Source organism: Pongo abelii, chromosome X (assembly GCF_028885655.2).
Source record: "Pongo abelii isolate AG06213 chromosome X, NHGRI_mPonAbe1-v2.0_pri, whole genome shotgun sequence".
In the NCBI taxonomy this organism is placed as follows: domain Eukaryota; kingdom Metazoa; phylum Chordata; class Mammalia; order Primates; family Hominidae; genus Pongo; species Pongo abelii.
In genome coordinates, this window is record NC_072008.2 from 162,003,458 (window position 1) to 162,030,850 (window position 27,393).

Sequence of the window (27,393 nt, forward strand, 5' to 3'; positions counted from 1 at the left end):
GTCTGCAGCCCGGGTTAAGAGGAGCATACCAGGAAAGAGCCAAAGAGCAAAGGAGCATGAGCCCTTCAACCACTTTTACAATAATTTGGGCTAGGCGTTCAGGGCTCCGTAGGACCCTTCCTGGCAGCCAAGTGAGAGAAAGAGGAATGATGGTGGAATGGGCCTCTCCTGGGCTTCCCATTACTTCCACACTGTCGAAATAGAAATAGAAGCAGAAAAGAACACCCTACAAGTCCCACCCATTTGGAGGCACTCAACTCACAGTGACAACCCTCCACACCTCTCCCCTGCAAAAAGACGCAAAACAAAAACACCTACTCCAAACTGTGTCCTTACATCTCAGCCCCGAAGATCAGTATTGTGTGCAACTTCGGCCCAAAGGATGCATTTCCCCAGGGTTGAAAGTTTGAGAAAGAGGCTATATTCTGAAGAGTTCTTGTTGTCACCATCAAAAGGGTTCTGCTTCTGGCCTCCTGACAAGTAGGTAAGAGAGTCACATTTTATAAACGACGGACACCAAAACCACACATGAGGAGTACAAGAGTAGCTTTATCATGGATTTAGGGCTGTGGTTACAAGGAAGCTGTAAGGAATAAAATGACTCCCATGAAGACGTACCGTGCGGACGAGTGGAAGGAGAAGTTTGGCCATTACAAAGACACAGGAATATGTTAAGAAATGAGGGGCAGGATGAAATCACCTAGGGTAGGTATTTAGAGGGAGGGCGCCGTGCAAAATAAAATCCTCACTATGAAACAAAGGCGGAGGCAGGAGGCTGCGTTGGGTGGAAGCAGCGGAGGAAGGAGACGAAAGGGACTGTCATTTTCATGTCGTGGCTTTTTAGAAGACAACCGTGTCCTCTACTCTGATTCTATCAAAATGTGTTCTTGGGATGCTGGTAACGTTCAGCCAACGAAATAATTCCTACGGCGGCAGTAGGAATAACAAAACGCAGAAGCGGTAACGATGTCTTTTTATTCCTCCCCAGACGCAAACGTGGATGCGCGAGGTTTGGTAACAGGCAAAGTCATCTGGTTAACGTGACTGACGCAAAAAGTCCCGGCCTGGGCAAAAAGTCATTGGGTGAACGGGATGGATCAGACTCCCTGTCCTGAGGGGGAGATGGTTTCTTGCAGAACGAGGTGAAGGAGGTGGTTCTGCTCAGCAGGCAACAGTGGCCACATCTCCACCTGCAGCGACTTGATGGCTTCCGTGTCCTTTTCGTGGGTAGCCATGACCAAAGACTGGAGCAGCAGAAAGAGCTCCTCGGGAAGCTGGCCGCTGCTCTCCTGCCCGTGGCTGTCAAAAGCCTCCCAGGAGTACTTCTCCAGGGTCTGGGCGTGCTCCGGCAGCAGCTTGGCGGGCGGTGGTTGCAGGAGCAGCAGCAGCAGCACGCGGGACACCTCGCAGCGGACCAGCACGTCCGAGAAGGCGCCCAGGGCGGCGGGAGAGGGCGCCGCCGAGCCGGAGTTCGGAGGAAGCAGCGCGGCCGGTAGGGCGGGCGTCGCCCCGGGCCCGGGCCCGGGCTGGGGTCCCGGCGGCGGGGGCGGCGGCAGTGACTGCACCGGGTGGCTGCCGTGCTCCCGCGCCAGGCGCTGCATGCGCGTGAAGACCGCCAGGGCGCCAGTGTAGTCGCGCGCCAGCAGCTGGCAGGAGGCGGCCTCGCCAAGCGCCTGCAGCGCGGCCAGGGGCAGCTGGGGCAGCTGGAGCTGGGCGGCGCGCTGGAAGTGACCGGCGGCGGCGGCCGGCTGGCCCAGGTCGCGCAGGGCGGCGGCCAGCTCGAGGCAGAGGGCGGCGGCGGCGGCCGGCTGGCCCAGCTCCAGGTGCAGACGCACCGCGGCGCCCAGGGCGCTGGCGGCGGCCTGCAGCGGCTCCCCGTAGGCGGCGGGGCAGACCAGGCGCTGGCGCGCGTCGCGCTCCTGCCGCAGGAAGAGGCGGGCGGCCTCGGTGAGGGCCAGCGCCTCCCCGGGCCCGTGGAAGAGCGCCTGCTGGCAGCGCGCCACCGCCAGCTGGCACCAGGCCGCGTAGGGCAGACACTCCTGGGCGCGCAGCTCCCGGCCCAGCTGTCCGAACTGCTCGCCGGCCTCCGCCACGTTCGGCTTCCGCAGGAACCGCTTCTTCAGCTTGTTCGATACCAGCCGGTAGCGGGCCAGGAAGTCCCCGGCCTCGGGTCCCGGGCCGGCGCCGCCGCCCAGGCCTGCCGCCGCTGCCGCCATGCTCGCCGCCCCAAGCGCTTCCGGACGCGCTGCCGCAGCGGGCGGGCGGGCAGGGCGGGGCGACGTGCCCTGCGTCCCCCTCGGCGGGCTGCCGGCGTGCCCGTGCCCGCGCCCGCTCCCCAGCCCGAGCCTACCCCTTGCCCTGGTGATATGCAAAGAGCGGGATCGGAGGCGGGGCCTGGCCGGGATCGGAGGCGGGGCCTGGCCGGGCTGTGAGCGGCGTATGCAAATCGAGGGTCTCGGGGATGCGGATCCAAGACCCTGGGAAGGTACGCGGGGCCTGGCGGGGCACCAGCTGCTGCTAGCTCGGCTGCAATGCAAGTGGTCTAGGTTGCTACAGGCATCCCACAGCCTCTCCATCTCAACATGACCCAAACTAAACTCGTGACGCTAATTCCATGTCTGTGCATTTCTGGACTGTTTTCCCCCCACTACTCACTCCTCCATCTTCCCGTCCAGGGCCCCTTGCCAAGCGCCGGGTCCACCTCTCCGTCCCCACCCCGGTTGCCTTAGAAGTCCGTCCTGTCGCAACACTGCAGTCATGGTCTTGAGGCCCACCGGCCCCAACGAACACCATCATGCTGAGGACTTTCCCGGGCAGGCCCTGACTTGCTCAGAACCAGCGGGGGTGTCCCCTTCCCACCCAGGGCCACTCCCCTGCACTGTCACCGGGAGAGACTGCTCCTCTGTGCCATCCCTGACTCCCACCCAACCCCAGACCCCCACCACCTCTCCATCCCTCCAGCTGTGGAGGTCTCACAACCCCCCCGACCCATCTCACCGCCCCCCCCACCCCCACCCCCACCCCAAGGCAAAGTGACTGAAGCAGGCAGGTGGGTTCCTTTAAACACTTTATTGACAGAATTAATGAAGGCCCAAGATTTTGGGGCCCGGGTTGTGGGGGGAGGGTGTTTAAGGCCGGGGGTTCAGGCCGGGGGATTTGGGGTCGGGGAGTTTGGGGGCGAGGTGGGTGGACGAGTGGACCTGCCAGGTCCCAGGGGCCGGGTGTCAGAAGCTAGTCCCCGCCGGGGGCCACTTGAGAGATGGTGGTTGTGTCGAAAAGGGTGCTCAGCAGCCTGTTGTTGTGAACCACCATGTCCAGCAGCAGGGGAGTGATGTTCCTCTCTCCGTTGTTCTGGGCCTCGTTGCCCGCCAGCTCCAGGACCTTGGCCGTCAGGTACTCAATAACCGCAGCGAGGTAGACCGGCGCCGTGCGACTCAGGCGCTGAGCGTAGTGGCCCTCCCGTAGACTGCGCTCCACCTGGCTCACCGAAAACGAAAGCTCCGCTCGGACGGTGCGAGAGCAGGTCCGCCCCCGGCCACCAGCACCGGAGGACCCTCGATGGCTCCTCCTCCTCGGCATGCTGGGCGTTGAGTGTGCTATCTCGGCTCGGCCTAGAGAGCTTGGCCAACTCTCAAGATGACAGTTACCGCGTCCAGTACTGTGTATCCTAGCGACCAGGGCCCAGCCCCTCATTGGCTAGGGAGCCGAGACCAATGGGCACGCACATCCGGTGACGGGCACGCATGTGGTGACGGCCCCTCAGAAGGGACACACGTCCGTCAGGCGACCTCGTCGCTTTCCCATTGGCCTCGAGGGAGCAGGCCTGGACTAGAAGTGGCTGGAGGGCCGTGGGGGTGGGGTGGGGCGGGGCAGGGGAAATCGCGCTCGTGACCCTCTCTTTGCCAGTGGGAACTCTCCCTTTCTACTGGATGGGAACATTGTGGGAAAGACAAAGGGGTGGGCGAGGGGAGGATGGGTACCACGCCTTCACAATGTTGCACATCCATCACAACCACCTGGTTCCAAAACGTTTTCAACACCCCAAAAAGAAACCGAAACCCCTGTACCTATAAGCAGTCACTTGCCACACGCCTCCTTCCACACCACCACTACCAACCCCCACACCCTCCCACACACACCCCCTCCCCCCGCCCATACACACGTTCCAGATAGTCCCTGGCAACCACTAGTCAATCTGCTTTCTGTCCATAGAGGTTAGCCTGTTCTGGAGATTTCCTATACATGGAATTATACGACCAAATGTGAGGCCTTGTGTGTCTGGCTGCTTTCACTTAGCGTAATGGTTTCATCAGGGTTCATCCATGTAGAGGCATGAATCAGTACTTCCTTCCTTTGAATGACTGAGTACGATTCTGTTGTATAACTAGGAGGCCACATTTTGTTTACCCACTGGTCAGTTGATGGACAGGTTATTTCCCCCTTCTGGCTATTGTGAATAGCACTGCCATGACCATCTGTGTACAAGTTTTTCTCTGAATATCTGTTTTCAGTTCTTTTGGGTCTATTTCTAGGAGTCAAACTGCTGGCTCATGTGGTAGTTCTGTTTAACTTATTGAGGAACCACCAAACTGATTTCCACAGCAGCTGTAATCTTTCGCATTCCCAACAGTAGTGCATGAGAGTCCCAATTTCTTCACGGCCTCATCAAAACTTGCTTTCTCTTTGCCTCATTTTGTTTTGTTTACAATAGCCATCCTAGTGGGTGTGAAGTGCTAGCTCATGGTGGTTTTCATTTGTATTTCCCAAATGGCTAATGATGTTGCTGTGGTTTGAGTGTGTCCCCCAAATTGTGTGTCTTGGAAACTTAATCCCCAAATTCACATGTTGATGGGAGGCGCAGCCTTTGAGACGGTAATTGGAATTAGATAAGGTCATCGGGGTGAGACTCCCATGATGTGACTGGTGGCTTTATAAGAATAGGAAGAGAGGCCTGAAACGACATACACGCTCTTGCCCTCTCGCCATGTGATACCCTCTGCCATCGCCAGATGCCGGGGCACTTCCCAGTCCCCAGAACGGTAAGAAATAAATTTCTTTTCTTTATAAATTGTTCAGTGTCGGGTATTCAATTATGGCAACAGAAAACAGACTAAGACATCTTTTCATGTGCTTCTTGGCCCTTTGTACCTCTGCTTTGGAGGAATGTCTATTCAAGCCCTTTGCCCGTTTTTTAATTCAGTTGATTGTATTTTGGCTGTGGGCTTCTAAAACTTATTCATATATTCTGGAAAATAGACTCTTATCAGATATGTGATTTGCAAATGTTTCTCCCATTCACTTTCTGGATAGAGCCCTTTGTTGCCCAAAAGATTTAAATTTAAAGTTGGATGTCCAACTTGCCAAATGAAAAGATGTCTGTGGCTTTGCCTTTGGTGTCATACTGAAGGAGCTGTTGCCTAATCCAAGGTCGTGCAAAGTTACATCTCTGTTTTCTTCTTAGAGTTTTATAGTTTCAGCCCTTATATTTAGATCTGTGATCCATTTTGAATTAATTCTTTACATGAAGTGAGGTAGAGGTCCAGGGGCATTCTTTTGCATGTGGCTATCCAGTTGTCCCAGCGCAGTTTGTTGAGGGGATTATTCTTCCCCTCCACCCATTGAGGGTGCTGGAACTCTTACCGAAAATAAACTTTACATAAATATATGGGTTTATTCCTGACTCTGAGTTCTGTAACATTGACCTAATATATCTATCACGATGGGAGTACCACCCTTTTCGGATTACTGCGGTTTTGTAGTACGTTTTGAAATTGGGAAGTGTGAGTCCTTCAACTTTTTTCTTTTCTGAGATTGTTTTGACTATCTGAGCCCCTCACATTTTCTTATGAATTTTAGGATCAGCTTGTCAGTGTTTACAAAGAAGGCAGGTTGGATTCTGACAGGCATCACAATGAATCTGTATATTGCCTTGGAGATTATGGGCATCTTAACAATATTAAGTGTTCCAGTCCATTAACACAAAATGCCGTTCGATTTATTTAGGTCTTCTTTAATTTATTTTAGCAACGTCTTGTAATTTTCAGAGCATACGTCTTGCACACCTTTTGTTAAATTTATTCCTCGACATTTTATCGTTTCGATGCTACTGTAAAATGAATCATTTCCTTAATCTTATTTTCACGTTATTCATTGCTAGGGTATGGAAATACAACTGATTGTTGCAGATTGATCTTGGATACTGCAACTTTGCTGAGCCGAATATGCTTTGCTGAGCATACTCAGACAGGGTTGGCGTATTAGTCCGTTCCTACACTGCTATAAAGAACTGCCTGAGAATGGGTAATTCATAGAGAAAAGAGGTTTAATTGCCTCATGGTTCTGCAGGCTGTACAGGCTTCTGCTTCTGGGCAGGCCTCAGGAAATGTGCAATCATGGCGGAAGGCGAAGGGGAAGCAAGCACCTTCTTCACGTGTTGGAGCAGGAGGAAGAGAGAGAGAACGCGCGCAAAGGGGGAAGCGCTGCACATTTTCAAACAATCATCAGATCTTGTGAGCACTCTATCACAAGAATAGCAAGGGGGAAGTCCGCCCCCATGATTCAATCACCTCCCACTAGGCCCTTCCCTCAACAGGTGGGGATTACAATGCGACATGAGATTTGGGTGGGGTCACAGAGCCAAACTGTCTCAGTTTTTTTTTTTTTTTTTCTTTTGTTGGACTCTTTAGTGTCCTCTATATAAGAACATGCCATCTATGCATCTATGAATAGAGATGGTTTTACTTGTTCCTTTCCAATCTGGATGCCTTTTATTTCTTTTTCTTGACTAATTGTCCTGCCTAGAACTTTGAGTACGATGTTGAATTACAAGTGGCATTCCTGATCTTAGGGGGAAATCAGCCAGTCTTTCACCATTAAGTATGATATTATCTCTGGGTTTTTCATGGATGCCCTCTATCAGGTTGAAGAAGTTTCTTTCTGTTCCTGGTTTGTTGAATTTATTTTCATGAAAGGGTACTGCGTTTTGTCAAATGATCCTTTTTGTACATGATTAAGATGACCGTGAGCCCCCTTCCCCCCGCTCCGCCATGCATTCTGTTAATATGGTGTATTATATAAATTGATTTTCACATGTTGAACCAACCATTAATATGGTGTATTATATAAACTGATTTTCACATGTTGAACCAACCTTACATTTGTGAGATAAATCCTATTTGGTCATAGTATATGAAGAGTGGTCAATAAACATTTCATTGAAAGAATAGGAGTGGATCTGGCAAGCTTCTTGGAGGACAATGTGTGTGTTAAAGAATCTGTAGCATGATGAGAAGCCAAGGCACTTGTGGGAGGAGGGGAGTTGCAACCAATTCATTAAGGCTGGAGAGTACGATGCCAGTGGAACAGTAGTGGTTGATGTGGCTGGGAAAGAGGTAGGCAGGAGCAAGACATGGAGGTTCTATTATGCCATGCTCAGGTTTTAGAATACCCTGTAGGCTACACTGAACCCACTGTGGTCTTTCAGCTTGGGAGTGACATGGTGTGATTTGCCTCTAGAAAGATCACCCTGGAAGCTGTGTGGAGAATAGAACAGAGAGGACTGAGATTAGAGTTAGAAAGCTGCTGTATTATACCAGTCAAGAAATGACAGATATCTCAACTAAGACAATGGCATTGCTAGATAAGACTAGGGGACAGAGTCCATAAAAAGTTTAGGTAGTAAAATGGCACACAGTAGACACTCACTACATATTACTCATACTGGCGAACCTAGCTGGAGACATGATAATTCATGTGCTCATTCTTCAAAAAATATTGAAGGGTAGTGCCAGGTATACTGTGTTAAGCATTGAGACAACACCAACGAGAAATATAGATCAGATCCCTGAATGCAGTCTGGTGGAACATACAGACAAGGAACCAGACAATTACAACACTATACTGTGATAAGTGCTATGAGAGGGGAAGTTCAAGGTGCTGGTTATAGTTTGGTTTGTTTGACCCCTCCAAATCTCATGTGGAAATTTGATACCCAGTGTTGGAAGGTGGGGTCTAATGGAAGGTGTTTGGGTCATGGGGTGGATCCTTCATGAATGGCTTGGTGCCAGCCTCGCAGTAATGAGTAAGTTCTTACTTGATTCATTCCCACAAGAGCTGGTTGTTAAAAAAGAGTGTAGCACCTCCCCCTCCCCGCCGCCACCTTGATTCCTCTCTCACCATGTGATCTCTGCACTTGTCGGCTCCCCTTCACCTTATGCCACGAGTGGTAGCAGCCTGAGACCCTCACCAGAAACCAAGCAGATGCCAGCACCATGTTTCCTATACGGCCTGCAGAATCATGAGCCAAATAAACCTCTTTTCTTTATAAATTACCCAGCCTCAGGTATTCCTTTATAGCAACACAGATGGACTAAGAAAGTGCTGTAGGAACACATAAGAGGAGTACTTTACACAGACTTTTGGGGTTGGGGAAATGTTCCTGGAGAAATGGTGTCCAATACGAAGCTTGAAGAATGAGTACAAGTTAGCCAATTGGAAAAGTGGGGCATTGGTTGGCAGGGGAGGGGAGTGGCGATGGGGAAGTGAAAAAGCTCTAGCATGGCTCCACAGGGATAGAGTGAAGTGACCACAGACTTTGGAGTCATTCCTGGACAAATGGGATGAAGGAGGAGGTCTGCGTATGGGTAGGAAGATGAGTTCAGTCTTGAGCATGTGAAATTTGAAATGCCTGTGGGACATCCAGATGGAGATGAAGGAGATTTGGCTTAGGAGTTCAGGAGTGAAGTCAATACTGAAAATATAGATTTGCGACTCATCAGGGTAGTTCTTGAAGCCATGAATGTAGTTGAGACCATTCAGGGAGAGCACATAGAGAGAATATATAAGGGGACCAAGGACAACTTCTTTTAAGGGGCAAGCAAAAGAGGAACATCATTGGAAGAAGACTAGAGGAGTGTCTCCACAGATAAAGTTGGTGCGGGGTTGGGGGGCACACTGAAAGATAATCAAGCCAGAAAGAGATGAGAGCAGAGGTTCAGAAGGAAGCCAGAGGAACTGAACAAGAAGTGACAAACTCAGAAACACTTGCTGAGTTCCAGAATGATAAGCATTAAAACCTGTTCACTGAGTTAAGCAATGCAAGTGTTGCCGGGGGCCTTGGCAAGAGCAATTTCAGTGGAGGGGTTGGAGGCAGAAACTAGACCAGACTTGTACTAGGAGCTCGTGAGAAATTCTAAGACATATCTTCCCAATACTGGGCAGCATGATAAATGTCCGCATTAGAGAGAATTGGTGAGCAGGTCATGCTCAGCCAAGGCATTTTACATGCCTAGTGGAATCTCATGTAGGAAGCTTCTCTAAGCGTAGAGGTAAGGGTAGGTCTGATGGCAACAATCCCTCTTACTTTTCCTTCTTCTGCGAATGTCTTGATGTCCCCTGCATTCCTGAAGGTAATTGCCCTTTGTAGACAGGGTTCTGGTTCTTTTGTTTCGCCACTTGAGAAGTGTTATGCCACTTCCTCTGGCCTCCATGGTTTCTAATGAGAAATATATTGCCATTCTAATTCCTTTTCCCGTATAGGTAAGGTTTCCTTTCTCTCTCTCTCTGCTTTTGAGACTTTTTTCCTAGGTCCTTAGTTTTCAGAAGTTTGACTGTGATGCTTCTTGGTGTAAGTTTCTTTAAGATTATCCTGTTTGGGGTTCACTCAGCTTCTTAAATGTACAGGCATGTGTCTTTTGCCATATTTAGAATCTTCCAGCCATTATTTATTTGAATACTTTTTCAGTCCCATCCCCTTCCTCCTTTCCTTCTGTCACTATGATGACACAAAAGGTAGCTCTTTTGTCATATTCCCACAGATCCGCAAGTCTCCACTCATTTTTCCCCCAGTCACTTAGGCTCAGGCCACGTGTTCTGACCGGGGGTTTTATTGTTAGTTCCATTTCAAAGCCTTTGCAATGGTATTTGGTTCTGTTAAGCATGGTCAGCAGTCTTGGAGCTGGCGAGGTCTATATCCCTTACTCAGTGCAGTTCTCAAAGTCCTTTGTGTGTCGTACAGGATCACATCTGTACATACACAGCTTGGGGGTAAGCCCAGAAGCTCATACACAGCTTCATGGGTTTACTTTCCCAAGCACTTCCTCCCTCCCTGCAATCTCCCCAGCACTTTCTGGTTCCCTCAGCTTCCCCTTTTCAACCTTCTAGCCAGGAAGCTGTTGCTGTCGCTTTAGTGACTCTTCTCTGCCACACGCTTCCTGTGCCTTTGCCTTCCTCTGGTGTCATTCGGCAGGAAGACCAAAGAGGGGAAAAAGAAGTCATGGGCACCCTCTTGGGACCTACAATCAGAGAGGAAGGTTACTTTCCTTCAGAGTTTTAATCACCTGAAGGCCCTGGCGGCTGCCACTGTCACTGTCACTGACTCTGTCACCACCACTGCTGCCACAGGATTGCCTGTGGGCTAGAACATGTAAGTACAAAGAAAAGAAGAAAGAAAAACTGAGGATTCCCTTAACTATCGCTGAGGGTTAGTATTCCCTTTTCCCTCTTCTCAAGTCAGAACCAGAGCTCTCTCTGTTCACACCACTGTCTACTTCTAACTTGCAGGCTACATTGAGCCAAGGATACTAAAGGGGGGCTAATGTCAAATTCACTGCTGTTTCAGTGGTGCTTCAAATTGTAGTCTTTCCCCGGTCTGCCTCCTTCCGTTTACTTTTCAGAATCCTCAAATAGCTGGCCCATGCACTGTGACCGCATTTTATAGCTGCATTCAGTAGAGTGTGCATGCTTCATCTCATTCAGGAGCGGAAACATTCTGGAGATGTTACATTTTACTTTTATATTTAAGTGGAACAAATTTGTTCCCTTGTAAGTAATTGATTGTGTGTGTGTGTGCGTGTGTGTGTGTGTGTGTGTGTGTGTGTGTGTGTGCGCGCGCGCACGCATGCTTAGGTGTCTTTCATTTAAAGAATTTAAGAAATTCTTTAATTTTTTTTGAAATACCATAACACAACTAGAATATATCTCAATATTGATTGTTCTGCATCAATTTTTCCTGGTAGAGACTTTGTCCTTTTGAGGAGCAGGTTCAATTCTTCCTTTATTTCTGGAAACTTTTCACATATGGCATCTGTGGATATTTTTCTATCCCATTTATTAGGCTCTTTACTTAAGGCATGTAAATTATCTTAATGTTGGATCAGCATTAGCATGACCATCTAAAGTCCTTCCTCCATGCCCTTGTTTCGATTTGTGTGCATGTCTCTTCTGCATCTTGCGCTTCCTAATTTACTGCTTTGATCCACCATGTGGTTCTTTGAGTTCTCGGTTTCTTTTCTGAGCTCAGTAATCTCCTTTTTTTAAAAAAAAAAAATCATATTCGGTTGCCAATCATCTGGTCTTTGAAACTTTGTTAAGTTGAAATCATATTTTAAATTTTACTATGGCTTAGAGAACTCTAGGGTTAGTTGCATCTGTTCCTTGTTTTATGCATTCTTCCAGTCTGTGATGGTTATCTGTCTTTGGTATACTATGATGGTTTCTTTCTTTCTCTTTCTTTCTTCCTTTCTTATTTCTTTTTTCTTTCTTTCTTCCTCTTTCTATTTCCATCTTTATTTCTTTTCTTCTTTTTCTTCCTTCCCTCCTCCCCTCTTCTCTTTTTCCCTCCTTTCTTCCTTCTTTCTTCCTTCCTTCCTCCCTCCCTCTCTCTCTCCTCTCTTCTCTCCTTTTCCCTCTCCCTCTCTATCCCTGTAGATTGTTAGCATCATTGCTAAACCATTTATTTTTATTTCAGTTATGGAAAACATTGTCAGACTTTCTATTTGCTCTAACATTCTGAGGGTGATAATTTGAGGGCAGGCGGGATGTTGATTTCAATCTACCTTTTCTTCTAAGATCTTGCTAAATATCATGTATCATGCCCCAGTCCATCCATGCAAGGGTGTGTCTTACTCTGAGGGTTTTGTTTTGTTCGCACAACTCAGCACAGTGTCTTGGGAAATGGAAAGAATTGGGAGCCTTCCTACCGCTGGTAAAATCTAGGAGTGGCAATTGAGGGCTTCTGTTCACAAAGGTATTTACTGAATTTTTTTCTGCTTCTTCTCTCAGTCCATTTCTCCTCAAGTTGGAGAGCCTTACATCCCATTCTCAGGATCTAACTGGCTCACATTGTTTTTCCTCAGTATTGCTTCCAGGGAGTGGGGACAGAATCAGAAGTGTGCTAAACCAGCCATCCTCCCCACTAGAATTTATACATACATGTATATATGTATAATATATATATTATACCTATATATAAATACATATATAAATGCATATATGAATACATATATACATATACATGTATATATATAAATACATATATTTATATATACATGTTTATGTATATATGTATATGTATATGTATATATGTATGTGTATGTATATATACATATATATGTATACATATGTGTATATATACATATATAAATACATATATATGAAAATATGAATATATTTTAAAATATATATGAATATATATACATACATGTATATAAATATGTATATGTATATTTATATATACATATGTATCTATATAAATATATACATATGTATGTATATTTATAAATATATGTATGTATATATAAATACATATATCATATACATGTATATATAAATACATATACATAATATACATGTATATATATAAATATATATTATACATATACGTATATGTATATAAATGTATACATATACGTGTGTGTGTGTGTGTGTGTGTGTGTGTGTGTGTGTGTGTGTATATATATATATAGTCCTGGGAAGCCACTTTCCTCCCTCTCTCCCTCCTTCTCCTGCTTCTCCTCCTTATTCTTCTCTTCTTCTCATTCTGCTTTTTCCCATTATTTATTTATTATTTTTTAATTTATTTAGTACGAGAGGAGAAGGGAGATTCTTTAATCTTTCTTCACTCTACCATCTTTTACAAATAAATTGTAATGTTACTGACTCCAAATTAGATAAAAACTTGCTTGCTTGAATATGATTATTGCTTTGCTTGAGTTTGTAGCTTGAATATGATTATTGCTTTGCTTGAGTTTGTAGATTGTTCACTAAAAATAGCCTCAGGAAAACAGGACCTTCAACAGAGATAAAAGAAAACACGCCAACCAGCAACTCTGGGAAGGGGCTGACCAGCCTGGTAAGAATAGGCTGATGGTGCCTGTAGAAGGTCACAAAACATTGACCAAGAAAGCAGTGATTAACTGCCCGCCTGAGACTGAACACGTTTTAGAAGAATGTTTTGATCATTATTTCCTCTGCTTTCCCTTAAAAACCCCTAATCCAGAGGCACAACTCAGAGAGGTGATCACTGAATTCTAGTTCACTGACTCCTCCAGGTTGCTGGCTTCTCAATTAAAGCTACCTTTCCTTTCAGCAAAGCTCCTCTCTTAGAGTTTTTGGCCTTCAGGTGATGAATGGCCTGGACCGGAGTTCAGTTACAAAATCTCTGGGTTTGAAGGGTTATTTTTTTATTCCTGGGATATATTCTGGCTGACTTGGAGTTAGTTTTAGATAAATGTAAGCTTTCTAATGGATCTGAATCCACACTAACGGATATGAAATTATCAAGGTCTTTTTATTTTTAATCGCAAACACTTCATTTTATCAAATCTTAATCGTCTCCAATTTCACCGCAAACGATGCAAGGACCTTGTCTTACAAGTCAATGCTGTCCAGTATTTATTTATAATTTGGTCAGTCATATTGTTTTTATGCAGTCTTTTTTTTTTTTTTTTTTTGGACTCATGGCCATGGTTACTAGTTTCTTTGTTCACCATTCCTCTGTTGCATCTTGCTTTGTTCTTTTCGTTCAATTTCCTTTTAATGGAAGAACATCTTTAAGTCGTTCTTTCAGTGAGGGTTTGTGAGTTGTCAGCCCTCTCAACCTTTGTTGAAGAATATCTTTACTGGCTGGGTGCAGTGGCTCACACCTGTAATCCCAGTATTTTGGGAGGCCGAGGTGGGAGGATCATTTGAGCTCAGGAGTTCGAGAACAGCCTGGGCAACATAATGAGACTTTGTCTCTACAAAATAATAAATAAATAAATAGCCGGGAGTGGTGGTGCTCACCTGTAGTCCCAGCTACTCAGGAAAAAAAAAATTAGCCAGGCATGGAGGTGCACACCTGTAGTCCTAGCTACTAGGGAGGCTGAGGCAGGAGGATCCCTTGAGCCCAGGAGATCGAGGCTGCAGTGAGCCATGATTGCACCACTGTACCCCAACCTGGGCGACAGAGTGAGACCTTGTCTCAACAAATAAATATATAAACATTTTAAAATATATCAAAAAGAATATATTTCACTCATTCTTGAATTGTAGTTTAGTTGGGTATGACATTTCCCCCCATTCCCCGAATGCATTAGTGATATGATTCCGTTTTTATTGCAGTTGGTGAGAAGTCTGCTGTCAGTTTATTATCCCTTTGATAGCACTGTGTCTTTTCTTTCTAGTTGATTTTAAGATCTTTCCCCTTTTCTTTGTTGACCTGCGCCGGTTCCCCTGTGATTCAGTTTTATTGATTCTTGCTGTGGCTCATGCTTTTAGAATATGAGGAACTATGTCTGTTTTCAAATCTGAAAATTTCCAGCCAGTATCCTTTTGATTATTGGTTTACCCCTGTTCTCTTTATTCTCTGATTCTGTCATTCCTATTAGAGGTTTTTTGGACCTTTGCATCATTTTTCTGTATCTCTTAACCATTTATACATTTGCTATCTCTCCTTGCTGCCTTCTGAATAATTTCCTTACTTCTATCTTCCAGTTCACTAAAGCAGATGAATCTGCTTTTAAACCCATCCTCTGATCTTTTGCTCTCACTGGAAATAATGTCTTTCATTTTCGGAACTTCTATTTGGTTCCTTAAAGAAAGAAACCGGCCTCTTCTTTTTCCATAGAATCTTGATCTTTCTCATATGTTTGGATTCCTTATTATTTCTAAGTATCTTACACAAACTTATTTTATACTCTCGGTTGGCTCTATTATCTAAAGTTTTTGGTAGTCTAATCCTGCTCATCATTGTGTTTGCTGATACTCAATCACAGGCAGTTTTTTTTTTCCTCAGGTGTTTTATAATTTTGTTTGTGAGTTTAGGGATTTGTTCAAACGGCTTCATCTGTGTGACTTCAATGAGGCTTGACTGGGGGTGTATCTCTGGCTGTTATCTTTTTGATGTTAATGTGTAAGCTTGGAGTTTTCAAGACCTAAATAAGAGGTATTAATTCCAACCCTAGACCTACATGACAATAGCCTTAGAGTTACAAATGACCAGGGGAAGCATTTTATTTTCTCCCACCAGAACCCATGAAGAAACAAACTCTCTTGTCATCTCACCATGGTGGTGGGAAGACTTTTTTTTCCTAGTCTATCCTTTCATTGACTCTGTAGCCCTTGTGAGGCACCAAGGCTTTTCTCCTCTCCCTGGTGGTTATTGAATCCATTCCCCTACCACCCTAACATAAATTCAAATGCCCATTGATCTGCTCTTTAGGTTCCTCTTTGTTCTTTGACACCTGAGGGTCAACTTCCACCAGAAGTTCATCACATGTGCATTAAAAGGAATATTTATTAAATTTTATCCTGCCTTTTAAAAGGTGCTTTGTAACAGGAGGGTTTTCAGGTTATCTAGCGTGCACTGTTTCCAGAAATGGAAATTGCTTTCCACTTTAAAACTCCCAGAGCACTAAGAAGCTCCCACAAATTTTCTGGAAGAGGAATGTGATGGGGGAAAAGACTTTTCATGAATATGTAGCCTCAAAGAAAGATTGGTGCTTTGGGGTGCCAGACACTCAATGACAGCTTAAGATAAGTGAGGAAGGGCCTAGGGGTTGAAAGAGCCCTAATTGCTCAAAGCCACATGTCACAAGAAATTTTGGGAAGAAGAGCCACTTTATGAACTGGTTACCTTCATGGATTTTTCTTCCCTAGGCTCAGAAGTGGAAAAATATGAAGATCCATTGCTGATGGGAATCCTGCCCTAAGCAAATGGTGGTGAGACATGGCTGCTTTTAGTGCATTTATTATATGTGACCATTTAAAAGCAGGTACTGAAGGCTGCAGAAAAGTCACGAGGTGGTACTCAAAATATGGTTATGTAGATAACTGGGTGTGGCTCTTCCCTGAGGCACAAAGAACTGATTTTTGTGTACTCTTTGAAAGGAAATGTATAAAGTTGGTATTATGCTTTACTCAGAAAGTTTTTAAGAGTGTTGGGAGTGATGCAATCACTTTAAAATGATATACAAGATTGAACACTCTGCTAAACTTCAGATAAGAGTATCCAATTGCCTCTTGGACTTCCCTGCCTGGATGTTCTGTTCCACGTGCACCCCAAACTCAAATATATCCAAGACTGAAAACATCTTCTCTCCAAGCTCTCTCCTCTTCTAATATTCCCTGTGTGAATAAGGTGTGCCCAGTTGACCAAACCAGTAACCTGGGAATCATCTTGACACCTTCCTCTCCCTCAACCCCTCTCTCGCAATTAATTGGACACCAAGTTCAGTGGACTCTACCTTCAAAATGCCTCTCAAATCAATCCACGTCTCTCCGTGGCATTGCTGTCGGGCAGCAGGGCCCAGGTTCCCATTCCTCTTGGAAATGACAGAGGTCTCGCCTCTTCTGCACCTTCCCCCGAGCTTGAGGAACTATCCTGTCCAGAAGAAATCCTTTCCGTTTCATATTTCTATAGAATGCTGTCTAACACTTTGAATTCCCTTCAGGCTCTGGGTTTCAGAAATCCAACACAGAAAGAATGCCGGGCTATTCATTTCCCTCCAGGATGAAGTTAGAATCTTGAGGGCAGCGAGGAAGGCAGGCCTATGCATTGTTGCAAACCTTCTCAAGTGATTCTGATGTGCAGCTCCGGTCAAGAGCCACTGCACAACGTGGTGAGCTATTTGAATACAGGGACCATGCCTTTCAACTTTGTATTCATCAAAACACAACGCAGCCAATACCTGATATAGAATCAGTGCTCAGTAAATGTTCCAGTGAATGAGTGAATACAAGAACTAAAGAATGATATGGTGCAAAGAAATGGATGAAAGGGATCTTACGAGCTACTTAGTGCAATCCCTTCATTTTTTTTTTTTTCACTTGCCGTAGTGTTGGGATTGCTTGAGGCTCCCGGATGTTCACAGGATGTCATTTTTGGCAACCACAGACCACTAGTTACCCAGCTTTTTTAGGTGTTGTGTAGCAAGGAGGGATTTCGGGTTATGTAATCTGCAATATTTCCAGAAATGGAAATTATTTCTTTTTCCTTTTATGACTGACACAACGTCAGGAAATTTCCACAAAATTCCCAGAAGAACATGATGGAGGAAACCACTTTCCCTATATATATTTTAGTGGAATATATTTTATTTTAATGGAACTGCCAGTGAAGCAGTAGATGTGGCCAGAAGACACCGCTTTCCTGGTGTCTCCTGAGAACTCTTTTCTCTCATTGGTTATTTTCACCTGCCTTCTTGTGCAAGTTCCTTTTTGTTTGGGCTCATTTTCCATTTTCTCTGTATCTAGGTTTGTTGAAAATGCAGGAGCCAGTGCTTCCCAACCTTCCCTACTCCAAACGCCTATGCACACGCACCCACTTGCATGCGTGCACGTACACGTGCATACATATACACCCACATGTACACGCGTGTGTGCACACGCACTCCTGGACTCTTGAGAAACTTTCAAAAGGAACTTATAGATAGGGTGAGGACTTTTATTATTATTTATTAATTATTATTATTATTACTTATATCTTAAATATAACATTTTGGACACATGGAAGTGCTCTAACCCCCAAATTCCTGTTTGTCTCTGGAAAGGAGCAGGCAGTCTAGGATGGGCAGGGACACACAAGACAACTTATCTTTTGCCATATGCATTAGACCTAAAGTATTTACAAAGCAAAAGAGGCAGCTGTGGCGAGACAGAAAAAGCCCTGGATTCAGAATTAGAACAGCTGGGTTAGAGTACTGGCTCTGTCACTTGCTCTCTAACTCTCGGTCTCCTCATCTGTCAAATCGGGGCAATGGTACTACTTCATATTAATACAAGCTCAGCTGCAAAAGACTGGTTTAGGTACCCTTGTTCTGAGCTCCCACAGACTCCTTGTGCTTACCCGGTGTTAACATTGGCTGTTAATACATCTGTCTCCCGTGGTACAAGGAGATCTTGAGGGCAGAAATTCTATTTGTCTGGCCTCCACTGTACCTGCCCTCAGTGCACAGCAGAATGGTCAATGAATGTTGGTTGAGTGGATGAAGAACAATTGGACATTTGCATGTTTTTGTGTGTATAATTCCTGTTTTACTATCATCGGTAGGCTACCAGGATAGTACAAATCTATTTTTATTGTATGTAAATTTGACATATAGACATTCCAAATTAACAGGAGTTGATTCGCTCCCCATGTTACCTAACAACTAGTTTCGGAATGTTGTTGGATCCTTTTAGGAGAATATTTCGGTACATTTGCTCCCCTGGTTAGGGTTAGGGGTTAGGGTTAGGGTTGTGTTCCCAGCACAAGCGTCTCCTCAATAATAAGCCTTTACGTGTGTGCACCGGCACTTTAAAGAGTTTTTTTTTTGTTTTTGTTTCTGTTTTTAAAAAAAAGGTGTTTTCTTGTACACTGACTCATATGCTCCTCACGAGAACCCCAATGAGATAGGCAGGACAGGTGTTCCTGCTACCACTTGATGGATGAAGAAACCAATGTTCAGAGACGTTAACTGAGTCACTACATACCACATCAAAAGCAAGTTTGTTTCAGAGCTGGGCCTAAAACAGAATCGGGTTTCTCATTTCACAGTCTGGTGTTTTTTACACAATCCATTTGTTCAACCCGGTTGCATTTTGTGATGATATTTTTTGCATCTCATCCTATTCCTGCTTCGCAACTGCACCTCCTACTACTTGCCTCAGCATACTCTCAACCGGGGCTTCTCAGGTGCTCAACCAGGGCCTCTCCCTCTACCCTGAACATGTCCTCCTGCAATTTCTTGCCTCTGGATCTTTGCATCTGTTTTCACCTCTTGGTGGGCACCCCTTCCCCACCCCCACGTCACTGCAGGTTGAAAGAAACCCTAGGCATCCTCTCGGTTTCAACTCAAAGACCACCTAACTTCATGAAACCTCTGCAGATGGGCCCTGCTGGATGAGATCTCTCTGCCCTTGAATGCACAGAGCAGTCCATGTCTTGTTCTATATCCATTTCCATACCTGCTTCATTCCCTTCTCTACAGTGTCCCTTGCTCCGTGTTCTCACAGCCCCCTGTGCTCAGTTTTCACAGCACATATTGCCCTATGTTGTGAGCCTGCTTTCGCCCTGTGACTGTGAGCTCCTTGAGGACTGGAACCTTGTCTGATTCATCTCGGTATCTCCAGCACCCAGCACAGTGCCTGGAACACAGTAGTTGCTCCAAAAAATGTTGGATGAATGAGTGGATGGATGAATGAACACTACCCCACACAACGCCTTGGATATAGTAGCTGCAAAATAATAATGGATCGAATTGAGTCTATAACCAGATCTCATTTCTTTTCATCCTATCTCAGTGAAAGATGAAGGTTCTTTCTTCTGACTCAGGCTGTCACTTCCACTCCTGCTCTGGGTTCCATCCCATCCTGCCTCCCCAGGTGCCTCACTCCATCAATTACCTCTTCTCTCAAGAATCTCTAATCTCTCCATCTTCTCTGCCTGGCTCCTTTCCTTGCAGTAACTAAAATGCTCAGGTCTCTCCTCCTATTCCAAAAATAAGTACCCTCAATTGAATGGGTGTCTTCTTCCTCACAGTATCAAGCTATGTACCTCATTGGGGAGTAACCCAGCTGAGTGAGCCCTTTACTGGGGAGCCTTCAGTGTCAGTCTCCTTAGATCTTTTTCTCTTAGGTTGGTCAGATGGCTCACAGAAGACTCTTCCAGCTGCCAGAAGTTTAGGGGCAGGGGCAGCGGCAGGGAAGAAGACTGGGAGTTCACAGCTTTCAGGACACATGCTTCCACTCAACACCCCTGTTTTCAGTACAGGACCCCAGCCCTCAACTAAGTCTGGGAAATCCCCATCCAGAGACCCTCTGCTTTACCCTCTCCAGGGAATAACACTCCAGGCTTCTGTCAGAGCAGGGAAGGGTCAGCCCCTCACTGGCATTGACAACAGGAGGGGATTTGGCAATGAATCTACTTCTTAAAAGAGTTTTCAAACAGCCTTCATTATTTTGATACCCACCCCCCTTCACTTCCAGAGGTAACTCCACTTCCAGAGTTACCCTGGTCCAGCCTTTGAAGATTCCTGGGGGTGGGGAGTAAATCAAGTTAGCTTTTTGCTTTTCCCACTAAGGTCTCAGAATTCCTAGTTTGTGGCCTTCTTGGCTCTGCTAAGTCAGTTGCTACTCATCCGTCTGTTCTTCAGCATCCAAAATTTAGTTGTTGCCTCCTTTCCTGTTCTTCAACCCTTTTTATTTCATCTTCACTCCTATCCTTCTAATCCTTTCAAAAATCACATTTGTAGCAGTTCCAGTGGGGTTTTGGGAGATGGTAAAGTTAGATGTGGAAGTATGTGCTCCACCTTAACTATGCATCATCACGAGCATGGGTGTCTGCCTGCCTGTCTCATGGATTCTACACACCTTCGTTACCACGCCACTCTCCTTAAAACTCTCCAGACTCAGCTTTTCTCATCTGGCTCTCTGACCTGTTCCCTGACCATTCTGTTCTTTCAGCTCTCAGCCTTCAGACTGCCAAAACCCCAAACCAACTTCCTATCCAGGAAGCCTCAGGCCTAGAAGTTCAGATGTCTTGCCAATATATCTGTGCTTCACAACTTGCCTACTCTCTCTGACCCCTAACATTTTCACATACTTTTCCAATTCTGCCTGTCATAAATTTGCTGCTTCCCCCTAAGTAGAATGTTGATTCCTGTCAAACACACAGCCTAGCCCTGATTCCTCCTCTTCTCTCAAATAGTGATATTGTCAACAATGATAAACTACTATGTACTGAGTGTTTTTTATGTGCTGCTCACACTTTATACACATGTATAGATTCATTCTTCATCATAGATTTTCCAGGTGGCTGGCATTTATTAGCCCCACTTTGCATATGTGGGAACACAGGCTCAAGGAAGGAAAGCAACTTCCCAAAATTTCCCAGGCTAGTAAAAGTCAGAGACGGAATTCAAGCCCAGATCATTCCAAGTTTGTGCTCTTCCTGTGACATGACACTGCCTCAGTCAGGGCATCAGAGAGGAAGTTAGAAAGCAGATGGTGAGAGGGAGTACCTGAATTGGAGGGAGTACCTGAATTGGAGGGAGTGGCCACCATCAGTGGGTAGACCATGGAGAAAGATGGGGCTAACAGAGAAAAACCTTCACTGACTTCACAGGTTTACACAGCATTAGCCCTTGTGATCTTTAGTTGTGCAGGGGATAAATTACCGTGCCTGTCTGCCCACACAGAAAGCAAGCTAGAACACCACCGCTAATCTATATGATATACGCCAACATGGCTTAAGATGATTTATTGCAACTGTAAAAAATGCCCCCCCCCTTTTTTCCAGAAAGGAAGCATGGATTGCATTAATCAAGCTAAAGACTTTTATACTTCTTTACAGTCTGACACAAAAACAGAGTCATAAAGATAAGCCCGAATCATCAAGAAAGTGCACAGTAGTATTTTGCAAACCCAATTTAGGGAATCAGGGAAGAGTAAAATCCACATGGAAAAGGTTTCCCCTGACTTCCCATTCATGATGGTACAGTGAGTTCATGTTATGGAACGCCCACTGCTCCAAACACATGGCAATGATGGGCAAAATATAAAAAGGTAAACTCAAAAAGGCATGGCCAAGACAAAACAAACAAAACAAAACAAAAACAAAAGACAGTTGTCTCCATGTTGAAGTACTATGCTTGTTGCTCTGGAAGCAAACCATGGTAGCCAGAAGCTAAGCTCCTGCAATGTATAGCGGTTCCAAAGTACCCTGAGCAAGATGGAAGACAAAAGCCATACTCACAGATTAAAGCCAAGGACTAGAATGGAGCTACCCACAAACCCACCAACCCCTGACTGTAAGTCTGACAAAAAAGAACTACCGCCAAACTCTGCCAGGGTCTTTGTTTCTGATGAGCTGCAGGCTTAGGGAGGCGAAGATGCAGACATGTTCTGGCCTCGTAACTAAGAGTTCAGCTAATCCACAGCTGAGCTAAGTGAGTGGATTTCCAATATGCCCAAGAGCACCCTGGGGCCAGTGATATGGATATGTTCTATCAAAGGGTTTTGAGCCTAACAACTGACTGGTATTTTGCAAGAGAAAAAAAAGTACTGAATAGGTTAATTCCCTTCCATTCTTGGAAGAGGCAAAATTAGAAATGATGATTTTTTTTTTTTTTTTTTGAGACATGGTCTTGCTCTGTTACCCAGGCTGGATTGCAGTGGCGTGATCATAGCTCACAGTAGCCTTGAACTGCTGGGCTCAAGAGATCCTCCCACCTCAGCTTCCCGAGTAGCTGGGACTGCAGGCACTCATGACTCCACCCAACTAATTTTTCTTTTAATTCCATTTTTTTTTTGTAGAAACGGGGTCTCGCTTTGCTGCTCAGGCTGGTTTCAAACTCCTGACCTCAAGCGATCCTCCTGCCTTGGCCTCCGAAAGTGCTGGGATTACAGGCGTGAGCCACGGCACCTGGCCGGATTTTGTTTTTAAGTTTGAAATGCTTTATTTAGAGTTTATTAGCCACTAAATCCTTTTTTTTTTTTTTAAACTTTTAAGTTCAGGGGTACAAGTGCAGGTTTGTTACATAGGTAAACTTGTGTCGTAGGGGATTTGTTGCATAGATTATTTCATCACCCAGGTATTAAGCTTAGTACCCATTAGTTGTTTTTCTTGATCCTCTCCCTCCTCACACCCTCTATCCTCCAAAAAGCCCCAGTGTGTGTTGTTCCCCTCTATGTGTCCATATGTTCTCATCATTTAACTCTCACTTATAAGTGAGAACATGCAGTATTTGGTTTTCTGTTCCTGTGTTGGTCTGCTAAGGATAAGGGCCTCGAGCTCCATCCATGTCCCTGCGAAGGACATTATCTCATTCTTTTTATGGCTGCATAGTATTCCATGGTGTATATGTACCACATTATCTTTCTCCAGTCTGTCACTGTTGGGGATTTAGGCTGATTCCATGTCTTTGCTATTGTGAGTAGTGCTGCAGTGAACATACACATGCATGTGTCTTTGTAACAGAATGATTTTTAGTCCTTTGGGTGTAGACCCAGTAATGGGATTGCTGGGTTGAATGGTATTTCTGTCTTTAGGTCTTTGAGGAATCACCACACTGTCTTCCACAGTGGCTGAACTTGTTTACAATCCCACAAACAGTGTATAAGCATTCCTTTTTCTCCACAGCCTCGCCAGCATCTGTTATTTTTTGACTTTTTAATAATGGCCATTTTGGCTAATATTAGTTGGTATCTCATTGTGGTTTTGATTTGCATTTCTCTAATGATCAGTGATGTTGACCTTTTTTTTTTCATATGATTGTTGGCCACATGTATGTCTCCTTTTGAAAAGTGTCTGTTCATGTCCTTTTCCCACTTTTTTATGGGGTTGTTTGTTTTCCTGTAAATTTGTTTAAGTTCCTTATAGATGCTGGATATTAGACCTTTGTCAGATGCATAGTTTGCAAATATTTTCTCCCATTCTGTAGGTTGTCTGTTTATTCTGTTGATAGTTTCTTTCACTGTGCACAGCTCTTTAGGTTTATTAGACCCCATTTGTCAATTTTTTGCTTTTGTCACAATTGCTTTTGGCATCTTCATCATGAAATCTTTGCTCATGCCTATGCCCTGAATGGTATTGCCTAAGTGGTCCTTCAGAGTTTTCATAGTTGGGGGTTTTACATTTCAGTCTTTAATCCATCTTGAGTTAATCTTTGTATATAGTGTAAGCAAGGGAGCCGGTTTTAATCTTCTGCATATGGCTAGCCAGTTATCCCAGCACCATTTATTGAACCGGGAATCCTTTCCCCATCGCTTGTTTTTGTCAGGTTTGTTGAAGATCAGATAGTTGTAGGTGTGTGGTCTCATTTCTGGGTTCTCTATTCTGTTCCATTTGTCTATGTGTCTGTTCTTGTACCAGTACCGTGCTGTTTGGGTTACTGTAGCCTTGTAGTATAGTTTGAAGTCAGGTAGCATGATGCCTCCAGCTTTGTCCTTTTTGCTTAGGATTGCCTTTGCTATTGAGGCTTTTTTTTTTTTTTTTTTTTGGTTCCATATGAATTTTAAAATAGTTTTTTTTTTTTCTTGTTCTGTGAAGACTGTCAATGGTAGTTTCATGGGAATAGCATTGAATCTATAAATTGCTTTGGGCAGTATGCCCATTTTAATACTGATTCTTCCTATCCGTGAGCATGGAATGTTTTTCCATTTTTTTGTGTGTCATCTCCGATTTCTTTGAGCAGTGGTTTGTAGTTCTCCTTGTAGAGATCTTTCACCTCCCTAGTTAGCTGTATTCCTAGGTATTTTATTCTTTTTGTAGCAATTGTGAATGGGAGTTCATTGCTGATTTGGCTCTTGGCTTTACTGTTGCTGGTGTATAGGAATGCTAGTGATTTTTGCACATTGATTCTGTACTCTGAGACTTTGCTGAAGTTGTTTATCAGCTTAAGAAGCCTTTGGGCTGAGACAACGGGGTTTTCTAGATATAGGATCATGTCATCTGCAAGCAGGGATAGGTTGACTTCCTCTCTTCCAACTTGGATGCCCTTTATTTCTTTCTCTTGCCTGATTGCCCTGGCCAGAACTTCCAATACTATGTTGGATAGGAGTGGTGAGAGAGGGCATCCTTGTCTTGTGCCGGTTTTCAAGGGGAATGCTTCCAGCTGTTGTCCATTCAGTATGATGTTGGCTGTGCGTTTGTCACAGATGGCTCTTATTATTTTGAGGCATGGTCCTTCAATACGTAGTTTATTGAGAGTTTTTAACATGAAGGGATGTTGAATTTTATCAAAAGCCTTTTCTGCGTCTATTGAGATAATCATGTGGTTTTTGTCTTTAGTTCTGTTTATGTGATGAGTCACATTTATTGATCTGCCTATGTTGAACCAACCTTGCATCCCGGGGATGAAGCCAACTTGATCGTGGTGGATAAGCTTTTTGATGTGCTGCTGGATTCAGTTTGCCAGCATTTTGTTGAGGATTTTGCATTGATGTTCATGAAGGATACTGGCCTGAAGTTTTCTTTTGTTGTTGTATCTCTGCCAGGTTTTGGTTTCAGGATGATGCTGGCCTCATAGAATGAGTTAGGGAGGAGTCCCTCCTTCTCAATTTCTTGAAATAGTTTCAGTAGGAATGCTACCAGTTCCTCTTTGTACATCTGGTAGAATTCAGCTGTGAATCCATCTGGTCCTGGGATTTTTTTGGTTGGTAGGCTATTTATTACTGCCTCAATTTCCGAACTCATTACTGGTCTGTTCAGGGATTCAGTTTCTTCCTGGTTCAGCCTTGGGGAGGTGTGTGTGTCCAGGAATTTGTCCATTTCTTCTAGACTTCCTAGTTTATGTGCACAGAGGTGTTCACAATATTCTCTGATGGTTGTTTGTATTTCTGTGGGGTCAGTGGTAAATATTCCCCTTATCATTTCTGATTGTGTTTATTCAGATCTTCTCTCTTTCCTTCTTTATTTGTCTAGCTAGTGGTCTGTCTATTTTATTACTTTTTTTCAAAGAACAAAAAACAGCTTCTGGATTCTTTCATTTTTTGAAGGGTTTTTCATGTCTCTGTCTCCTTCAGTTCAGCTCTGATTTTTGTTATTTCTTGTCTTCTGCTAGTTTTGGGATTTGTTTGCTCTCGTTTCTCTAGTTCTTTTAGTAGTGATGTTAGGTTATTAACTTGAGATCTTTCTAACTTTTTGATGTGGGCATTTAGTGCTATAAATTTCCTTCTTAACACTGCCTTTGCTGTATCCCAGAGATTCTGGTACTTTGTGTCTTTGTTCTCATTAGTTTCATAGAACTTCTTGATTTCCGCCTAAATTTCATTGTTTACCCAAAAGTCATTCAGGAGCAGGTTATTCAATTTCCATGTAATTGCATGGTTTTGAGTGAATTTCTTAATCTTGATTTCAAATTTGATTCTTCTGTGGCCCAAGAGACTGTTTGTCATGATTTCAGTTCTTTTGCATTTGTTGAGGAGTGTTTTACTTCTGATTATGTGGTCGATTTTAGAGTAAGTGCCACGCGGTGATCAGAAGAATGTATATTCTGTTGTTTTGGGGTGGAGAGTTCTGTAGATATCCACCAGGTCCATTTGATCCAGTGCTGAGTTCAGGTCCTGAATATCTTTGTTAATTGTCTGTCTCAATGATCTGTCTAATATTGTCAGTGGGGTGTTAAAAAGTCTCCCACTATCATTGTGTGGCAGTCTAAGTCTCTGTGAAGGCCTCTAAGAACTTGCTTTATAAATCTGGGTGCTCCTGTGTTGGGTCCATATGTATTTAGGATAGTTAGATTTTCTTGTTGAATTGAACCATTTACCATTATGTAATGCCCTTCTTTGTGTTTTTTGACCTTTGTTGATTTAAAGTCTGTTTTGTCAGAAACTAGGATTGCAACTGCTGCTTTTTTATGTTTTCCGTTTGCTTGGTAGATTTTCATCCATCTTTTTATTTTGAGCCTATGTGTGTCATTGCATGTGAGATGGTTCTCTTGAAGACAGCATACCATTGGATCTTAGTTCCTTATCCAGCTTGCTACTCTGTGTCTTTTAATTGGGGCATTTAGCCCATTTACATTTAAGGTTAGTATTGGTATGTTTGGATTTGATCCTTTCATCATGATGCTAGCTGGTTATTTTGCAGACTTGCTTACATGTTTGCTCTGTAGTGTCACTGGTCTGAGTACTTCAGTGTGTTTTTGGAGTGGCTGGTAACCGTCTTTCCTTTCTACATTTAGTGCTTCCTTCAGGAGCTCTTGTAGGGCAGGCCTGGTGGTAACAAATTCCCTCAACATTTGCTTGTCTGAAAATGATCTTATTTCTTCTTCACTTATGAAGCTTACTTTGGCCAGATATGAAATTCTGGGTTGGAGTTTCTTTAAGAATGTTGAGTATTGACCCCCAATCTCTTCTGGCTTGTAGGTTTTCCCCTGAGACATCCACTGTTAGTCTGAAGGGCTTCCCTTTGTAGGTGACCTGGCCTTTCTCTCTAGCTGCCTTTAACATTTTTTCTTTCGTTTCAACCTTGGAGAATCTGATGATTATGTGTGTTGGGGATGTTCCTTTCGTGGAGTATCTTCCTGGAGTTCTCTGGATTTCCTGAATTTGAATGTTGGCCTCTCTAGCTAGGTTAGGGAATTTCTCATAGATTATATCCTGAAATATGTTTTCCAAATTGGTTCCATTTTCCCCATCTCTTTCAGGGACACC

At 44.4% G+C, this 27,393-nt stretch overlaps 2 protein-coding genes across 2 annotated transcripts; both read right to left on the minus strand.

Moving 5' to 3' along the window:
* Positions 1-529: 529 nt before the first annotated feature.
* On the minus strand, positions 530-2,856 carry LOC112131028 (40-kDa huntingtin-associated protein). The gene has a single exon (XM_024241111.3). The coding sequence runs from the start codon at positions 2,574-2,576 to the stop codon at positions 1,098-1,100; it is 1,479 nt and encodes a 492-aa protein (XP_024096879.2). The 5' UTR covers positions 2,577-2,856; the 3' UTR covers positions 530-1,097.
* Positions 2,857-3,055: 199 nt separating this feature from the next.
* Positions 3,056-4,148, minus strand: LOC112130917 (histone H2A-Bbd type 2/3). Its single transcript, XM_024240902.2, has one exon. It carries the CDS (start codon positions 3,691-3,693, stop codon positions 3,232-3,234), a length of 462 nt encoding a protein of 153 aa, XP_024096670.2. The 5' UTR covers positions 3,694-4,148; the 3' UTR covers positions 3,056-3,231.
* Between the last annotated feature and the right edge of the window lie 23,245 nt (positions 4,149-27,393).

What these genes read in the sequence shown, in the direction of transcription:
- LOC112131028 (XM_024241111.3), bottom strand. Translation starts at nt 2,576, where the DNA reads ATGGAGAGGCTGTGGGATGCCTGTAGCAACCTAGACCACTTGCATTGC.
- LOC112130917 (XM_024240902.2), bottom strand. Translation starts at nt 3,693, where the DNA reads ATGAGGGGCTGGGCCCTGGTCGCTAGGATACACAGTACTGGACGCGGT.